This window comes from Protopterus annectens, chromosome 14.part0 (assembly GCF_019279795.1).
Source record: "Protopterus annectens isolate FY-2018-M chromosome 14.part0, PAN1.0, whole genome shotgun sequence".
Taxonomy (NCBI): Eukaryota; Metazoa; Chordata; order Ceratodontiformes; family Protopteridae; genus Protopterus; species Protopterus annectens.
Window position 1 is genome coordinate 1,133,884,060 of NC_056748.1, and position 18,895 is coordinate 1,133,902,954.

General features: G+C 41.0%; 1 protein-coding gene across 1 annotated transcript in view; it reads right to left on the minus strand.

Annotated features, from left to right (window-relative positions):
• RPP30 (ribonuclease P/MRP subunit p30) overlaps positions 1 to 18,895 on the minus strand; it is a 347,672-nt gene that overhangs the window by 180,566 nt on the left and 148,211 nt on the right. The window contains exon 9 of the mRNA XM_044056927.1: positions 12,545 to 12,582. Coding sequence (XP_043912862.1) covers positions 12,545 to 12,582 — 38 coding nt within the window. The remainder of the gene's footprint in view (positions 1 to 12,544; positions 12,583 to 18,895) is intronic.

The window sequence follows — 18,895 nt, forward strand, 5'->3', positions numbered from 1 at the left end:
CGAGCCTGGTCTGCAAGGCCATGGAACATATAATCATGGAACTCAAACAAAGACATTGGTAACCTCCAAATTCTGGACCCCACCCAGTTCGGGTTTGTGAAAGGCAGGTCATGGCTTCTGAACCTGATTGACTTCTTTGAGGCAGTCACCAAAGCCTTAGACGAGGGTAAGGTGGTTCACACAGCCTGTCTTGACCTTGCCAAGGCTTTCAACACCATTCCCCATTCTGGAATTATAGCTAAACTCACTAAACTAGGTATAAATTCCTACGTCACAAGATGGGTTGCCAACTGGCTCAATGACAGAACCCACACTAAAAGTTGCAGACTTCAAATCTGACTTCAAACCAGTGACAAGTGGGTACCACAGGGTTCAGTCCTGGGACCTCTCCTGTTTGGTATCTACTTCTCTGCAGTACAGGCTAACACAGAAGGCCTCTGGCTAACGAAGTTCACAGATGACTGCAAACTAGGAGCCACAGTCAAGTCCTCAAATGATGTGGACTTCTTACAGAAGGGCCTCACTGAGACAGATGCCTGGTGTCAGAGGCATGGCCTCAAGCTCAATGCTAAAAAGTGCACTGTCATCCCCTTTGGTAAAAACTCTGTACCCATGAACTGCCACATAAATGGCAGTCTACTTAATGCCAAATGTGTGATAAGAGACCTTGGGACCCAGGTGGACAGTAGTCTCTCCTTTGATAATCACATCGCCACAGTAGTCAGGAAATCCTTCTATGTGGCACACTTCACCACAAATGGGTTCTCATCAAGGAAAAAAAGAGGTCATTGTTCCCCTCTACTCGGCACTTATTAGACCCATTATAGAGTACAACACCCCTTTTGGAATGCACCTCACAAGACATCTGCAGCAGCTGAAAAGGCCACAGAAGTACCTCACAAAGAGGATTACTGGCCTCAAACAGATGCCCTACACTGACCGTCTCAAAAAACTCCAGCTTTACTCTGTAGCATATCGCCTACTCAGAGGAGATATTTGCCTAACATATAAATCCAGAGCTGTTGGACATGCTACACCTAAAGAAATCCCAACCACTCCGACCTAAACCTGGTCACCACAATAAACAGGACATGCTGGAGGGATAGATTCCTGTCCCAGAGACTTCCTATACTCTGGAACAAGCTACCCTTCTATGTCAAGCAAAGTTCCTCATTAGCACTCTTCAAGAAAAATCGTGATGACTGAATGGGAAATAGGAAATACACCCCGGGATCACTTTTGTGGCTCTGCTCGACATGGGCACAGGAAATTAACTTTCTTGGATGGTGTAAGCCAGGGAACCTTGTTGGCTAGGCTTACTTAGGCCCTTGGGCCGATAGTCTAGTACCTACCTATGAACCTATACCAACATGCTGCTGGAGAACATGCATTCTCCAATCAGGATGTGATCTACAGATCGCCCATTCTTTAATCAAGTTTAACCCACCCAACATGAACACTTGTGCCAGACAGACAGCTGCTTACACAGGTCATTATTAACCTAAAAATGAGGTTATTCATGCTAAGGCACATGTCATTGTCTGTGCTTCTACCTAAATTGGTGTTTCTTTTTTCTTTATTTCCCCCTCCCCAGATGTGAAAACTACTTGCATACTTTCAAAAATCATTAACATTTAGCACTGAAGAAACCAGTGTTTTGTCTTTTACTGTCCTATTATCAGTCTACATGAAAATGTAAGAGAAACACGCAGTTTCCTGCAGCATGAAAGTAAAGCTGAAACATTCACTGCTAAAAGAAAAGTTTTCATTATATTCAGTGATCCCATACTTTCTCATTTCCACTTAAAACTTCTTATTAGATTAAGCCAAGGGTCTGGACCCAGAAATTCACCTATGCAAAAGCAAGGGAAAACGTATCAGCTCTACATACCTTATGATATGTGTGTAATTTTGACCCCACCCCCCACTCCAATAACCCAAGATTACAGCCTATTAACTTAAGCATGCATTTGTCCATGTGTTCTTCTCTTTTTGCACTGTAATTCCTAAACATTTCTTAATACCAAAAAAGAAGAGTATAGGATAAGGAATAAAAATTCTTTACTATAAATTACACAATTTATAATGTGAAAAGTTTCACAGAAAATATTTTACACAGTTACCTTTTTACTTCCTCTTCCTCTCCCCTCAGAGTCCATCCAAGCACTGACATGAAGGCAGATGCTTCACAGTTCCTGACAAGTTTAACAAAGCCAACAAAAGTTCACCCTTTTTACTTGTTCTTGTACAGCCATATTTCTAAATACAACTGATGACTTTGCAGTCTCACATTTATCCATCAACTTCCATGTTGGTTGTCTATCAGTTCATCTCCATCTCTGAACTCCAGATTCTGGTTCAATTCTTTGGTACTCCTAATTCTTCTGGTCAGTTTCTGTGCTTCTCTCTCTCTCTCAATCATTTTCCTTTGAAACAGTGGAAAAGTTTTCACTGGCAAAATCTCTCCCTGTGCTTTACTATCAGAAGAATGAGAAGCAGAGTCCTTTTCTGTCTGATGGCTCATTTTGTGTTGGACAAACCTTTCCATTTCTTCCTTAGCCTGTTCTGTATCAAAAAATGGCTGTGAACCTCCAAGAAAATATATTCTGAAGACAGCTGGACACAGCAGCTTGAATCTCAACATTTCCTGATTACCGGAATAAATATATATTTTTTCTGCCTGGTGTACAGTGAATAATTATTTTCTACAAACACTATTTTTCCAACTTTTAATACTTTGCCCTTTTGCCACAGTTTTGTCGGGGTCACCTCTTTCTATTTGTACGTTTGTATCTTTATTAATAAAGATATTGGCTGCTTTCTCATAGCCAGATTTGGAACATACACACAGTGTGTCCTTTCAAGTAAAAGTTTCAGCTGTAGAATACCAGTCCAGTTTTTTTGTGCCTTCGTAAAATGAATACAGTTTGTTCCTCCTAGTTTCTCTAGTACAGCAGGAAAGCTCAGATTTTCCCTATAGGCTCTGCCTTCTAATTCTACCATTTTTTGAAACATCTCTTCGAGTAGTCTCATACTCAGCCTGCCTTTTCTTCATTTCGACCTCTTAATTTTTGAAGTTTTATCAACATATCTCAATATCTGTTTAAAGCTTCTTCCGTTTTTTCATTATTTTATTATTTGAGTTGATACAGTCCTTCGGGTGTTTTGTTTATTTTATTCAGTTCTGAGCAGACTTGTTTTTTTCTTTAGATTACTGGAAGCCATGTCTTTCACCAAAGCTGGAAATTGAACTTCACCTCTTCTGGCCGATTTTCTTTCAGGCTCTCTTAGTTTCTTCTTTGCAGGCATCCAGGCAATGTACTTACTAGCCTGTCATTTACTTTTACTTAAGTTTGCAATATCACTGGCTGGTGTCTCTCAGTTTTTGTTTTTACACTGGGAAAGCTAAAGTTAAGCTGCTGATCAATGTACAGTCAACTTGGAAGTCCAACAGGGATCTTCTCTTCATCTACTTAGAAAGTCTGTCAAAAGACTGTTCTGTGAAGGAACATAAACGGTTTGGAGTGAGAAGCATGCATTAGTGGCTTGCTCCCGTGCCAAAAGAGCCAGTGTGCACAGCTGGTAACATCTGGTTCCCACCTGCTTGTCTATATACCACATTCACCACTGTGTTGTCTGCGAATACTCTTAATGGACTTGGTGTTAAAGAATGGTAGAAAATCTGTTGAAACCACTCATGATACTAGTTGAAAAAGCACCACAAAAGACCAGGAACCAGTTCCTCCCAAACAGACTTCTTTATTTTAGCAGCAAATATATCCTTTAGCAGCAAAACAATCCTCTTAGCGCCTCGGCTAAAACACACCCTTTACAGAGTAACTAGACATTCAAATTAACAAACCAATCATTCAATAATATAATTAGCCTCTAAAAATCTTGTTTTTTAAAGAAACATACATTTAAAAAAAACTTTTCCAGTTACACTCCTTATTCATATCATTTGGTTGGAGTGTATTATATTTTAATATAAAAATTGATTTCTTTTTTCTCAACAAATATTAACTGTATCTTCACTTAAAACATCAGATTTAATTTGTTCTAACACTGACACTTGTAAACTACTAAAATAACCTATATGTATATTATTAAAATATTCTGCTATGGGACTAATAGCCTAATTATTCTTAACCTCCCTAATATGTTCCTTCACCCTCTCCACTAAACTCCTTTTACTTTCTCCTATATAAAAGCTTCCCGACACTTAATGGTATACATAATACCTACGCTTCTGTAAGTGAAACAACCTTGTATTTGAAACATAATACCATTAATTTTTTCAGAAGTTGGCACTACATGCTGACATGTGGTGCAATTTCCACAGGGTAAAGTGCCCCTAAGGGCCACTTCTTTTGTTATATTTTCCAAGGGTCGTCTGTAAGTGCTATGTACCAAGAAGTTCTTCAGGTTATATCCCCTTTGATAAGAAAATCTTAATTTTACTTCCTTAAGGGAAGCAACCTCTCTTCACTATGTTCCAAAATTCCCTTAATAATTTCTCCTGTTTAACCGAGAATGATGTATATTTTGAAACATAAAACAAACTCTTATCTGAGGCAAAATCTTTTGATGCTTTTTCATTATTACCTTTTCTACTGCCCCTATCATTATTTCTATCTATGAATACTTTATTAAAACTAGCTAGAACTATATTCTCGTTATATCCCCTATTTAGGAACATAGTTACTGCTTTTTTTAGCTTCCTTTTCAGACTCTTGTCTGACGCTACATACACTACTTATTCTTAAGATTTCTCCATAGGGAACAGATACCAAAGTATGTTCAGGATGGCAACTAGAAACATGTAACATATAATTTGGCTGTTCGAATTTTCTGTGTATTCTAGTTCTAATGTTACCATTCCCCAGGCCTTCCAAAGTAATATCCAAATAATTCACTGTTACTCCTTCCTGTAAACCATCATATCTTATGTAATATCTATTTTTATTCCAAAATTTGATAAATAACTGTACCTCATTTTGTCCCCCTTGACAAATAAATATGACGTCATCTATAAAGCTAAAATACTTTTTGACATATTTCTTATAAAAAGAGTTTCTATATATATGGGTATTTTCTACCAAACCCATCAAAAGATATGCATACATGGGGCGAAAGCCACCCTCCATGGCTGTTCCCTGCATCTGCTTATACAAGTTGCTGTCAAATTCAAATGTGCTATACCAGTTCTTTTACATATTGTGTTTTGGGACTGCCTCCCAAAAAATAATCTAATGCCTCCATCCCAAATATATGCTGTATACTTGTATAGAGGCTTGTAACATCCAACACCAAGAAATACATGTCTTTATTCCATTTGATTTCCCTCAATTTCTCCAAGAAATCAAAGGAAACCTTGATGTAAGACGGCAACTTAATTACTTTAACAAAAATGGAAGAAACCCAATCAAAAAATAAAAAAATAACCACTTGCTGACACTATGGGGTACCCCAGTGGATTTTCCAAACCCTTGTGTATTTTCGGAACACAAAAGAACTTGGCCATAGTGCTGTTTCTACTTGAGAATTTGTTAGCAACATCAGAAGCTGTTAAATAATTTAAACGTACCCCATTTTGTAATAAGATTTCATATTCTCTTTTAGCCTGTTATAAGTCTTCAAATTCACTCTTACAAACCTGTTCATTGTTCAGATGTATCATGCACATGTTATAATAATCATTAGACTTCATTAGTACCGATTTCCCTCCTCTATCTGAGGGTTTAAATAATAATCAATCATTATTACTCAACTGTTTTAATTTAATCCATTCATTTTTAGACATGTTAAATCATTTTGTATCTTTGTTAAATTCACACATTTCCTTTTCCAACACAAAATTAAATGCATGGCAAAACCGCTGTACACTCTCATTTTAAACGGTGGCACGAATGTGCTTTTAGATACTACATTAGTAGTATCTAGCCTACTATAAGCATTGATTTCCATGTCTGAATCACATGAGTAATAACTATCATCACTTGAAGACATTGTTTCATTAGTACATAATTTATATTCAATATCATTGGTAGCATTAAAATATTCTAAAATATGCATCTTACGCACCAATCTGAACAAATCCCCCTTTAACTCATAAAGCCTGGGTAAAACTGTGGGGATGAATTTCAAACCCCTCTTTAATACTGACATCTCAACATAGTCAAAAAAAATAACCTGACAAATTAACAACATAAGATTCATCGACAGATACAGTTCGCACTACCTTATTAATATGTCTACTTGCTACGTTTGTTATAGGGGCCATATCCCTCGTTCCTGTTGACATCCTGTCCATGCAAAGAACATTTCTTGGTACCATTTCACGGCCCTGTGGAGTCCCGAAATGTTTAACCAAAATACTCTTTATTAGGTCTCGGCAACCCTGGAAACTGCTCACTATCTAGATCTCCCTCGTCCGTAGAAGGCACCGCACTTTCCCCTGAAAACAAAAACTGTTTCTACACCGAAGCTGCACTTCCTGTTCTTTTTGGAACCTCACCCGGTGATGTTTAGGCCGTTAATTGGATGTTAACACAAAAGCATTCTTCCAGTCATAATCAAGAAGGTCTCTTTGTAGTTTACTATTCTTTCTGTTAAGTCCTTTTCATGGGAGGACAAGCGATCATTCATGTTACACAAAAACGATTCCAAAAGCAGAATTTGAGGTCTCTTTTACTATATCTGCACATAGCTTTTTAATTTCCTCCTTATGTTTACTCCTTTTGAGAGTTACCTCTCTCAATTAATATTGCTACCCACTCACTACTGCATCGATGAGCAGCCACTATCCACCTGTCATATAACACATGTTCCCGCTCCTCTGACAGGTCAAATGGAGTGGATGGACTTAACAGCCCGGAGCCCATGAGGTATTTTGAGCTCTTGATATCTTTGTAAGCTATGCAGATTATAAAATACTGCAGTCTCTTTAGATATTAGTTTTTCTATTTGGGTACACAGCTTCTGAACTGCTGGTAAAGAGAAAAGTTCAGTTTTCTCACCCACTGCAGCAAACGGGTTAGATGAGGGACGTGGTCTGCCTTCTTCCCATTTGTTGAACACATTCAATTGGCTATCTTGTCCATTGTTGATCAAAGGGCCCACCTTATCCATCTCCATAATACTTATTACCCTGGCCCCTGCTGTAAACTCGTCTCACTATTAATTTGTGAAAAGTCCATCCCCGTTTTGTGGAATATACAGGGCAAGGAGGTAAAGGATTCACTGGTCATAAAACTGTTGAAACCACTCACGATAACAGTTGAAAAAAAACACCACAAAAGACCAGGAACCAGTTCCTCCCAAACAAACAGACTTCTTTGTTGTAGCAGCAAGTATGTCCTTTAGCAGCAAAATAATCCTCTTAGCACCTTGGCTAGAACACAGCCTTTACACAGTAAATACACCTTCAAAATGAGTTACTTTTATATAAAAAAATGTAGCAGCAATCACTTAATTAACAAACCACTCATTCAATAATACATTCAATTAACCTCTAAAAATCTTGTTTTTTTAAAGAAAAAAGAAGTTATGTACTCACCATAACGTTCCATGTTGGTAGTCCATCTCACCCTTCTCAAACTTAAGGCTCTGAATAGATAAGGCTATTCTAACTATGGCTTGTTTAATTTAATGTAATAACATTATTAATGCAACTACATTTATAACACAACTTACATTATACACTTTGTATTTTTAGTGTATTTTCTGGTGCATTATTAGAACCACAATATATGGTGCAAGTCTTTTTAAAGTATTGGGTTTGGGCTCTAACAATGCCTATGAACTTCCAACTAATTTCATTTAAACATAAGCATATTGGATTAGCGCCAAATATATGGTTTTGGTGTTGGTTCGCATCTTAGTGTTTGGACGAAGAATTTTAGGACACAAATAGGTATACAGGGAAGGGACAAAAACTTTGACTAGGTAATACTGTTGTCATACTGGTCGACTGGTTTTAACCATATATTTTTCTGTTTTTAATCATATATTTTTCTGTTTCTATTTATGATAAAGACTTGGCAATGTTCTGCTAATGTAAAGAACTCATTTATATTTAACTAGGTTACAGTGCTAGTAATGTTGTTTTTATTCCCACTTTGGCGTTCTTTGTTGCAATGTGTTTTTCTGGGAATATCTCGTTAATTTTTTTAAAAAATGGCTTTAACTGTGTAATTAATTTGGCAGTTTGAAAGTATTTAAACTGCAACTACATGTTATGTCATTTGTCTGATGAAGTTGGCGGAGTACACCGATGAAAGCGCTTACTCTATCTACAATAAAAACAGTGGTGCTGTGGTTCCGCTGCTGCCGTTTTTCAAATCTTTTCCATTTGCCAATAAATGATTTTCTAGTAACAGGCTTTTTTGCCTCCATTAGTATCGGTTGCACATCCTGGGGAAACAGGTGCCTAAAAGAAATCAAGACCTTGTCATCCAGGCAGTTAATTGAAGATGATTGATATTGAGGTGTATCCCACACCTCCTCTGCTCTTATGTGAGTAAATCCATTCTGTGAGGAAGCATGTGGTAACTGTCCTGACCATTTCAAAAAGGGAGAGCCACAGTTGCCTGGGTCACAACGGAGTCACCACAATGATCTTGGGGAAATCCTTATGAATTTTCAGAAGTACAATGGATATATGTGGAAAGGTATACAGGAACATTTTTGCTCAAAGAAAAAAGGCATCTGTCTTCGAGGCCTTCTTGCATGGAGTCCTGGAACAGAATTTTACCAGTTGATTTTTCAGAGAGGAGGCAAAGGGGGTCTACTTGAGGAATTCTCCACAAATTGATCAAATTTTGGAAGGACCCCCCCCCCCTCGGATCTAGTTAACATTCATAAGGGTCTACCCTGGTCTTGTTCAGTTTGTCTAACACACAGTTGTGCTCAGACGGAATGTAGGATGCCTGCAGAGTGAGTGAGATTGTGCTGTGAAGCTACAGCCCAAGCAAATATGGCTAGTCTGCAAAGGGGGTATGACCTGGTTCACCCTTGCTTGTCAATGTACCACATGACTATGGTACTGTCTTGTAACTATCTGAAAAGATCCCAGGGGACCATCTCCTTGATAGTTATGAGCCTGCATCTGTCTTTGGTGTCCCACACCCCCTGCACTTTTATCTCTCTGACTGCTTTGGAGCAGGGAAGGAGAAGGGGAGACCTGGATTTGGGGATACTTGTTGTCTCCACCAAAAATAATTTTGACAAACCCCAATACTGGGATCTGAAAAGAAAGAGTGCCGATGCTGGGACCAAAGATTTCAGATACCACTGCATCTTTCTCATGTGGAGTCCCTGCCAGGGGCATCATGAGAATCATAGATGTCACGAGACCCACGACCCTGAGGTATTCCCTTATAGTGACCAAAGTCTAAGAGGAAAACGTTAGAATTAGATTTAAATACAGCTCTATTTCTTTTACAGTGAAAGAAAAGCTCTCTGAACTGAGGTGACCAGCCGACATCCCAGAACACAATCCTGTGTGAGAGAGTCAAGAAAGCCTTTTGAATGTTCTCATGGAATTCCAGTTTGTGCAAGAGGTCTCTCACCCACGAGAGGGGCATAGAGATTCCTGACATTTTGAAAAAGACTCTGCAAAGATAAGCAAGTCATCTAAATATGGACAAATGTGGATACCCTATACCTTTTTGCCAAATCTATCAAGAGCTCTGCCTTCTTTATCAGGGGGTTTCTGAATGTGCTGGTTTTGGCACCTTTGGGTTCAGGAATGACAACCTCTGGGTCAGCTGAAGGGTTTTTAAAAAGATGCATATGGAAATCCATAACTCCACAGAATTTGTCAGATTCAAGAGGAAGGGAATCTGGCTTCACAGAGGATTCCTGGAAATCATCATCAACTACCTCCAAAACCAGAGGAACAGGAAGGGGTTTATGTTTAGGGAGGCTGAGAAATTTCTTGACTCTTTTCTTAGACTGGGGGTAGTCCTGCTCTTCCCAATGAAAATGTTCACCCAAGGAGTGTAAAGATTCCCCAAAGGATAGCTCCTCAGGAGGGGAGGCAGAAAGCAATGTTTCCTCTGAGTCAGACTTCTCAAAGGATGCCAAAGAGAGATCCTCCTCAAAAACTAAATCCTCTTGGTCTCAACGTCCTCCAGTGACTCAGAAGGATCAGTAAGAACCTCTGGGATTTGCATCTTTTTTCCTTTTTCCTGAGTGGTGTTCAGAGGAAGGATGTCTGCCCCTTAACCAGGGAAATAATATCCTCTGCTAATCTAACAAAATCCTGCTGATAGGCCTGAGACTGGGAGCTGGTAGGCCTGGAATGCAGAGAATATGGCTTCCTAGAAGCAGCCCTTTGTTTATGCCTGGTGAGGTCAGAGGCATGAACACCTGTATGCCTCAAAACTGTAGTGGCAGTGCCCTGTTCACCGGAAGCCAAGGCCTGCAAAGCAGTCCAGGACCCGAACAAATGTAAATCTAAGACTTGTGCTTAATGTCAAGGGGCCAGACACGTACTGGACTCCAAAGGGGTCTCAAAAGAGGCCTTCACCACCACCTCGGTCACAGGAGAGGCTAAGAAAGCGCCTCATCGACTTCTGTGATAACCAGTCTTGGAGGGTTTGCAGATGCCGAACAGACATCTTCAGAAACCTGAGTTTGGGCTGTTTGTGTTTAGGAAGACTGACACTGGGATGACTAACGGATGCCATGCTACACAGAAAACCTGGGTACTTGCTACCAAACTTGGCTAAAATGTCTGCCTTACACTGTCGTCCTAGAATTGAACTGGGCACAGAAACAGCAATTAGGGACGTCATGGTCTGGGGACAAACAGGTAACACAGAAGGAGTGGAAGTCTTGGTGTGGGATTTGTTTACCACAGTGGAGACGGTTGTTAACTTTCTCTGACATTAGTTAGCAAAAAATAGAGAGTTCCCCAAAGGGGTATTTAGCTTTCTGAAGTTTCATGGTCTCTGGTGCAGACCGAAAAATGCACATATTGGATGTCTGCTTCAGGCTCAGATGACAAGAAAGAAAGGACGGCGGCGGAGTCCACTTATACCCTTACGTACTAACGTCAGCTTAAGGCATCTGCCAGTTGTAGCAGGAGGGAAAATTCTTACTCTGGTAGTCGGGCCGGCCAAGGGCTTCCATGGCAGGAAATCACACAGGTCAGGACTGCAACAGTGAAACATAAAGAGCATTCTCAGTATTCTCCCAATGAAAACACTGGGAAATTCTAATAGTTACAGAGACGGAGAAATCCCCACAGGGAGAATCATAAACTGAGCTCCCCTCAGATTCTGAATCAGAAAGCGGAGGACAAAATTTTGAATCCTTCCCTGTATCTTCCTGTTCAGATTCAGAATCTTGAATCCTTTCAGGAAAAGAGGCATCCCTGTTTCTTTTACCAGAAATTACTCTAAAAGGAGGATCATTAGCCTAAATTAAACCCTAACCCAGTTCCAGTAAACTACTCGTATCCAAAGAAATTTGAGAGGTAGATACAGTCTTGGTTTTCTGTTTCTTTTTGACAGGAAAAATGGGACCAGACATGTTACGAATGGCAGCTGCTGCTTCCCCAAGAATGGGCTCAGCATTCTGACACAAGGAAGCCTTCCCTGTTCCCTCTCTCAGGGCCAACAAGAGGGGCTCCCCCTTGCCTACTGAGGGGACCCCAACAGCTGCAATGGATGTGTCTAACACCAAGTCCATAGTGACTGCAAGTGCTAAACCACAGGAATATGGGACAAAATACGAGTGGTCTGAAGTAAAACAAATTGCCACAACAGTCTCACCTACCTGCAGCTGAAGCAAATTGCTAGTCTGCTGTGGCAAAGGCTGTTTTGCTTAACTTTCTCTGTTTGGGGCTGGAAGAATGACAGACTGTGGGACCGACAATCTATTCCATGGTCAAAGCTGAAAATGGTGCCTCTTTCCTGGGGAAGACCAGCAGCAAATACTGGTAAAACAACCAGTCCACAAAAGTTACTTTTTTGACAGAAAAAAAAAAAAAACGCAACAAAACGCACTTTTCAAATACTATGGCAGCCAGATAATGGGGAAAAAAATAAACTCAATCTCTCCACAGAAAATACAATTTCAATTAGTATATACCACTTTCAAACTGACAGAAAAAAGTAGCCCTCCATTTAAAATTATGTTATAGTCTCAAGACAGTCCGTTAAAACACAACACTCTTTAAAATAACTTTCCTGAAAAGGAAAATAATAAAACATCAATGAACTTAAGAAAATAGAAGTTTTTTTTCCCCAAAAGCAAACTTATCTACCCAGCAAAGGAAGGCACAAGCGGACTGTCGATCTTTGAAAGCCTCAGAGGAGTACTCTTTGGTGGCAGGAAAGCTCTGAAGGGCTTAGCAATCTAACCTGTCAGTCAGCTCAGCTCAAGCTACTTGACAGTTTGGGCACATGGAAGGTGCCCTGAAGCTTTGGAAGCTGGCCGGCTGTTATATCCTTGGCTGTTTACAACTCATATAAGCTAAGGCTACTGCAGCAGTGGTAAATAAGACCATCATTTACTCTTTGTTAAAGGATACAGATTTGCTATATCATAGGGTCCTCGCAGTTCCAAGGGCTAGAAAGAAAAATAAAACAAATTACAATAAACTAACACATGAGGACTTAAAATCATTACAACTCACTTAAAAAAAAAAAAAAAAAAAAAAAAAGACTAAAGAAACAGATTCCAGCTGCAGATAAGGGGCCTGATTGCACACACAGCCTGGCTATCTCATTGCTTATCAGACTCTGTCAATAATCTTGTTCAGTAATTAATTTTTTTACGTCTGATACTCGTTACATGCATTCTATAATAATGTCTGTCACTCTCGAAACAATCAAGTTTCGGAGAAAATAATTCTCGAGTCGCAAACTACCAAATCTTTATATTCGTTCATGTTTTCCCCCAGAACCAAGTCAGACACTTTTTCACTAAAACACCAGAGATTCCTACAATTTTTTTTCTTATAGTGTGTACCCTCTCTCATGAACATTTAGTACTTTTGTTACGCTCCTTCAGGCTGATTCTATTTAGTTATTTCTTAGAATGCTGTTTCTAGAACCTACAGAATATTTCAAATGGACTGTTTCAAACTATCTAGACAGAATAATTACTTCTGAGTTTCTAACCACAAGACCTCCTTACTAAGCATCCCAATATTCCACTGGACTTCCTTCCTCATCTGTCCCACTGCTTGCCACCTGTAAGATGATCCGATAAAGTTCTCACAAGGACATTTTTAACTTCAATTCTTAACATTTCCATTTAATTTAGCAGTTCTGCTTTAAATCTATTTTATTCTGCCAAACCCTAGTTCATTTTTAAATTTCCACTATCCTGCCACTGTCTCTTTCATTTACAAAGGTTAGCAGTGTTTTATATCAATTTTTGACTGAAAACGGTTAGTCCTTTCTGGAGGCTTTTCCTGTTTCATATATTTTCACTCAATATTTACAAATACAGAGGCAGAAAGAATCAGACACACACAAATGACGCATGCTATATGGTCTTGATAACTATTCGTTAGAAGTTTTCATATGTATACACAGAAGGCACTAGAAGATGCATTTGCTTTTAAAAGACAAAATTCAAGATAATACATGGTGCATACCCATGACAAAGGACTTGCATCTTTTAAACTTTTAAGCACATCCAAAAAAAGAAGCTATGTTCTTACCATAACGTTCCATGTGTGTTGTCCATCTCGACATTTATTCTCACTGATGGGGTCAGATCCGAGGAGTCGGATCCATCTTGGCCTGTCCAATAGCTCAAAGTCTTCAGCAAAGCTCGTGGGAATCTTCCCTACCCAGAATGCAGTTCCCCTACTTCCTCAGATCTTGTTTGCCTACCCAAATGGAAATTATACTCTTCAATAATATGGAAAACTCCATAAACAATAATAGAACCTCTGAGGCTATAGAGATCCATGAAATCACAGTCCACTTAGTCTTCCAGGAGGGGGTGGAGGGCAGGGTTGTGAGAATAAAGATCGAAATGGACCACACACATGGAACGTTATGGTAAGAACATAAGTTCTTTACATGTTGTCGTCAATCTCGCCTTTATTCTCACTGATGGGACCGCGTCCCAAGCAATGTAATTCCCGAGTGGCTCATGGAAGAATATTCCTTAGAATCATAGAACCAAAGGAAACACTACTCCTGGAGGCCAAATCCACTTTGTAATGAGTAATAAAGGTATGCAGCTTAGCCCATGTTGCTGCAGCACATATACTATACCATGAAATTTGAAAGGCTGCTGAAGTTGCGACTGATCTGGTGGAGTGTGATTTAACAGGAAAGGGAAGAGGATTGCTTTTTGAGTAGTAGATGTAAGGTATACAAAGGGTGTGCCATCTAGACAATGTAACTTTTGAGACCAGTAGACCTTTCCTAGTCTCAGAGAAAGATACGAAAAACTGATCCGATTTTCTAAACTCTGACGTTCTGTGCAAGTAGAAATGCACTTGTCTATGTACCTCTAGAAGCTTTAGAGTGTATTTGCCTTTGTTTTGGTAATTAGAAAAGAAAACAGGCAACTCAATAGTTTGGTTTAGGTTGCTTTCCAATACAACTTTGGGGAGGAATGAATGATTGATACGTAAAGAAAATCTATCATTATGAAATTTAAATATGGATGTTCGGACAACAGAGCCTATAGTTCTGATACTCTTCTGGCTGAGGTGATAGCCACCAAGAAAAGTTTATTCCAAGACAAAAATTTTAAATTGCATATTGCTGAAGGTTCAAAGGGGGAATGGATATTTGTTAAAATGAAGTTGAGATCTCATGGGAGAGTTGGAGTTTAGTATGTTGTTCCCTTCATAAAGGCTCTGCAGAGTCTGTGTGACACAAGAGAGGAACCATTCTCTCCTGCATGGTAATTTGAAATTGCTGCTAGTTGGACCTTAATGGTAGATGCAGCCACACCTTCATGAAAAGGTTTTGCTAAAAACTCCAGTACAGAATGAATGGGCGCAGAAAAGGGATCTACCTGGTTATCAGTCGCCCAGATTACAAACCTATTCATTTACTCTTGTATATATTACATGTGGAAATTTTATGGGAGGATAGCAGAATATGTTTCACCAGAGATGACAGATGGGGAAACCTGGCAAACAAGGGAATTGGAGCAGCCATGCTTCAACCTGAGCTTGTGAAGGTTGGGATGTACCACTCCCGATGGGTGTATCAGTAAATCTGGAACCGGGTCCAGAATCCATGGTTTGTTCCAGAGAAGAGGCTGTAGAAAGAGAAAACAGATTTGACGAGGCCAATAGGGAGCAATCAAGATTATTGTGGTCTCCAACAACCTCCCTTTGTTTAATAACTTGGGAATGAGACGGATGGGAGGAAAGGCATATAGGAGTCTTGGAGGCCAATCATGAACAAGTGCATCCCTTGATGACTCCCCTCTGGAGGGATTAGGGCAAAGTAGTTGCTGTATTCGGAGTTGGTGGACAATGAAAAAAAAGGTCGCAGCAAGGCTGGCCCCATTTCTGGAAAATTTCTTCCACTACTACTTGATTGAGGAACCACTCGTGAGGTCATAATATGGCCCTGCTCAGCTTGTCCGCAATCACACTGGATTTCTCCAGGGATATGAAATGCAACTAGAAAGCGATTGGAGGATGTGGCCTATTGCCAAACCTGTAGAGTTCTTGACAAAGGGGATAAGATCTGGTTTCCCCCTGGCTGTTTATGTACCAGACCGCAGACATACTACTGTCTGATTGAACTGCTAAGGTTCTTAGAGGGAGAGGGTCTTGAAATGCCTGCAGTGCTAATAGCACTGCTCTCATCTCCAAGATGTTTATATGCAAGTGTGCTTCGTGTTCTTGCCAGGTTCCTTGGACAGTCTTTTCCAGATAATGCCCCCCCCCCAAATCTGGGAAGCATCCTTGGTCACCGTGGGGTTGAGGAAAGGTAAAGGGACGGCCCTGAGACACCAACAGAGAGTGGATTCAGCACTCGAGATCCTTCTTGCAAGATCTGTTTATGAGAACATTGTGAGACACTGGTAGGTCTAGAATCGAGCAGTGTGTGAAAAGCAACCACTGAAGAATCCTCATGTGTAGACATGCTAACAGGAGGAGTACAACAGATGCTGCCATCTTTCCCAAGGTGTGTAGTATCTTTTTTGCCATGGCTCAATTTTTTTCTGATTAGTCGCCTGATATGTAGGTGAATGTCAAGTACTCTGTCTTGAGGAAGCCTCAGTACAAGGTTGACTGTTTATTTCTGTGCCTATAGAGGTTAAATTTTGAGATGGCTCTAAGGAGGACTTGTTGTAATGTACAGTAATTCCTTGTATGAAGGAAAGATGAAGTGTATAGTCTCTGGCTTGTAGCAGAAGAAGCCTGGTCAGGGACGTTATGAGCCAGTCATCCAAATATGGAAATGTCTGGAATCCCTGGAGTCTGAGGTGCGCCGCCACTACTGCCATGCATTTGGTGAACACAATGGGGGCTGTAGTGAGACCAAAGGGCAGAGCTCGAAACTGGAAATGACTGGCTCCTAGCTGGAAGGACAGGTACTTTCTGGATCATCTTTCCTTTCCATCTTGATGTGGTAGTATGCATCCTGAAGGCTTATAGAGCACATCCAGTTGTCTTTTCCCAGGTATGTAATTACAGACTGCAGTGTTACCATCTGGAACTTGGTTTGCTTCACCAATTTGTTCAGTTCGCTGAGATCCAATATTGGTCTACTGTCCCCCGTTTTCTTTGGAACTAAAAAGAATCTTGAGTAAGTTCTGGATCCTCTCTGGTCTGCGGGGACTTCTTGGATGACTCTTTTGCTGAACAACGTTTGAATTTCTAACATTGCTTGTTCCTGTTGACTGGGTGGAATGTCTGAAATTCACTTGTTTACGGGAGTGGGGAAGAAAAAGGGAATTATATAACCCCTGGATATTATGTCTTGCACCCATTTGTCTTTGGTGGTGTTTTGCCAGGTTTCGAGGTGCACTGACAATCTACCCAGACTGCTCCAGAGACGAGCAGTTGGGAACTCTTCAGGAGCACTGAAAGGGTCTATGAGAATTCTCTGCAGCCCTGATTATGCGGACCCCCTCTGCTGCAAGGACGTCTTCCTTTACTGTTCCCACCGCTGCCTCTGGGGAAACCACCACCCTGTGTGTCCTGATAAGACCGCCGAGATTTCCTGAACCACACCTTCACACTACCTCTCTGACCTTTTGGGTATGGTCTATTGAGTGTGGAAAAATGTACTCCAATGGCAGATAGCATCTTACCCTTTTGCTTACACTGAGTTGGCATTTCTTTGAATTTTGGCTTAAAGGGCTCTGTGAAGTCATAAAGGCGCATCCAAGCCTGCCTCCTTATAGAGATTGCCTGATCCCGCTGCCCTACTCGCTCCATCTGAGGCATATGAAATGAGTCTCATGTACGCTTTAACAACTAAAGTGAGGTTAGCCAGCTGTGCATTGATCTCATCTGCCGCCACATCAGCCACATCTCCTTGCAGACAGTCTGATAACTCTTTCAACAGGTCTCTGTAATCTGGTGAAGTGAGTAAGATAATTCAGCGATCTCAAAGTGAAAGCCACTGAAGAAAAGATGTGCTTCCCATATCTATCCATAGTCCTAGAATCCTTATTAGGAGGATGGATATTGGAACAAGTTTCAGAGAGTTGTTTCTTCGTGGCCACCGCCATGACCATGGTATCAACTGCTACAACCTTTGTGAGGAAAGCTTGATCTGTAGGGGCTGTAATGTATTTATTTGGCCTCCTAGGAGTAAGATCTATGGTATCTGGGGTATTCCATGCCTTCTGAGAGATTAATTGGATAAGGTCATCGGAAGGTGGCATCACCCAGGACGTTAAAGGGCAGGATCAAAAAGCCTTCAGGTATACAGACTCCTCATTAGAAGGAGATGAGGACTACCAGTTGCCTCTCCATTTCAGGATTTCCAGGATCAGGAGGCGACTGTGGGGATCCTTCTGCTTCATTGAGGTCAGTATCTGAAGTGACTGACTACTGCGGGGAGCCAAGATCCTTCCTCTTGCATGTTCTCTTCCAAGGGACTTCTTCAGTGGGGTGTTCTGGAGAAGTTTCAGAAGAGGGGGGAGTCCCCTTGGGAACATCCTGAGGCTTTGAATCCCTGAGATCCTGTGGACGGGGGTGAAGAGGAAAAGACACCTGTGCTGTAGAGGGAGGATGCTCCAATGGAGACTGTAGCTGAGACTGAGGAACAATCACTACCCTCCTCATAACCTGGGAAGCAGACCACCCCTCCTACGAAGAACTCACTGCAACAGACAAGGACGGAACGGACAACAAGGATGTCGGGCCCAAGAGAGACCTTGGCACAGGAAATGGAAGCTCCGAGGAAGAGGTAGGTGCCGAACCTATTAGAGCAGAGGCCCCAAGAGACCGTGACAGATCTGAAGTGACCCGAATCTGCTCTGAGGACCTGACCAGCACGCTTCTACTCCCAAAGGTTTCTTGCTCTAACTGGGTGGAAACACTTGGGGTGGAAACTGGATCCGAAGAACCAAAAGGTGGCCTCAGATGCGATACAGATACTAGCTGGATATCAGAGTCTTCCGGCTCGGAGGAGAAGGCACCACTGGGGTATCGCGAGTCTTAACAGAATCCTTTGGGTTCGGAACCAAAAGAAGCTTGGCCAAAGCAGGTGTCTTAAGAAGCCTCTGCACCAATCTGTCCACATCTTTATCCAAGAGGCTCTTGGTAGGCCTTGTAGACAGCATTGGGGATCTGGATTTAGCAAGAAAAAGCGATGGAAGCTGAGCAGTGATCGGCTCCATGGATGGAGATCGGCTCTGATAAAGAAACTCAGATATCAGTGGGGACTTCGGAGCAGACTCTGTGGAAGTCTTCGGATCCAAAAGTTTGGAC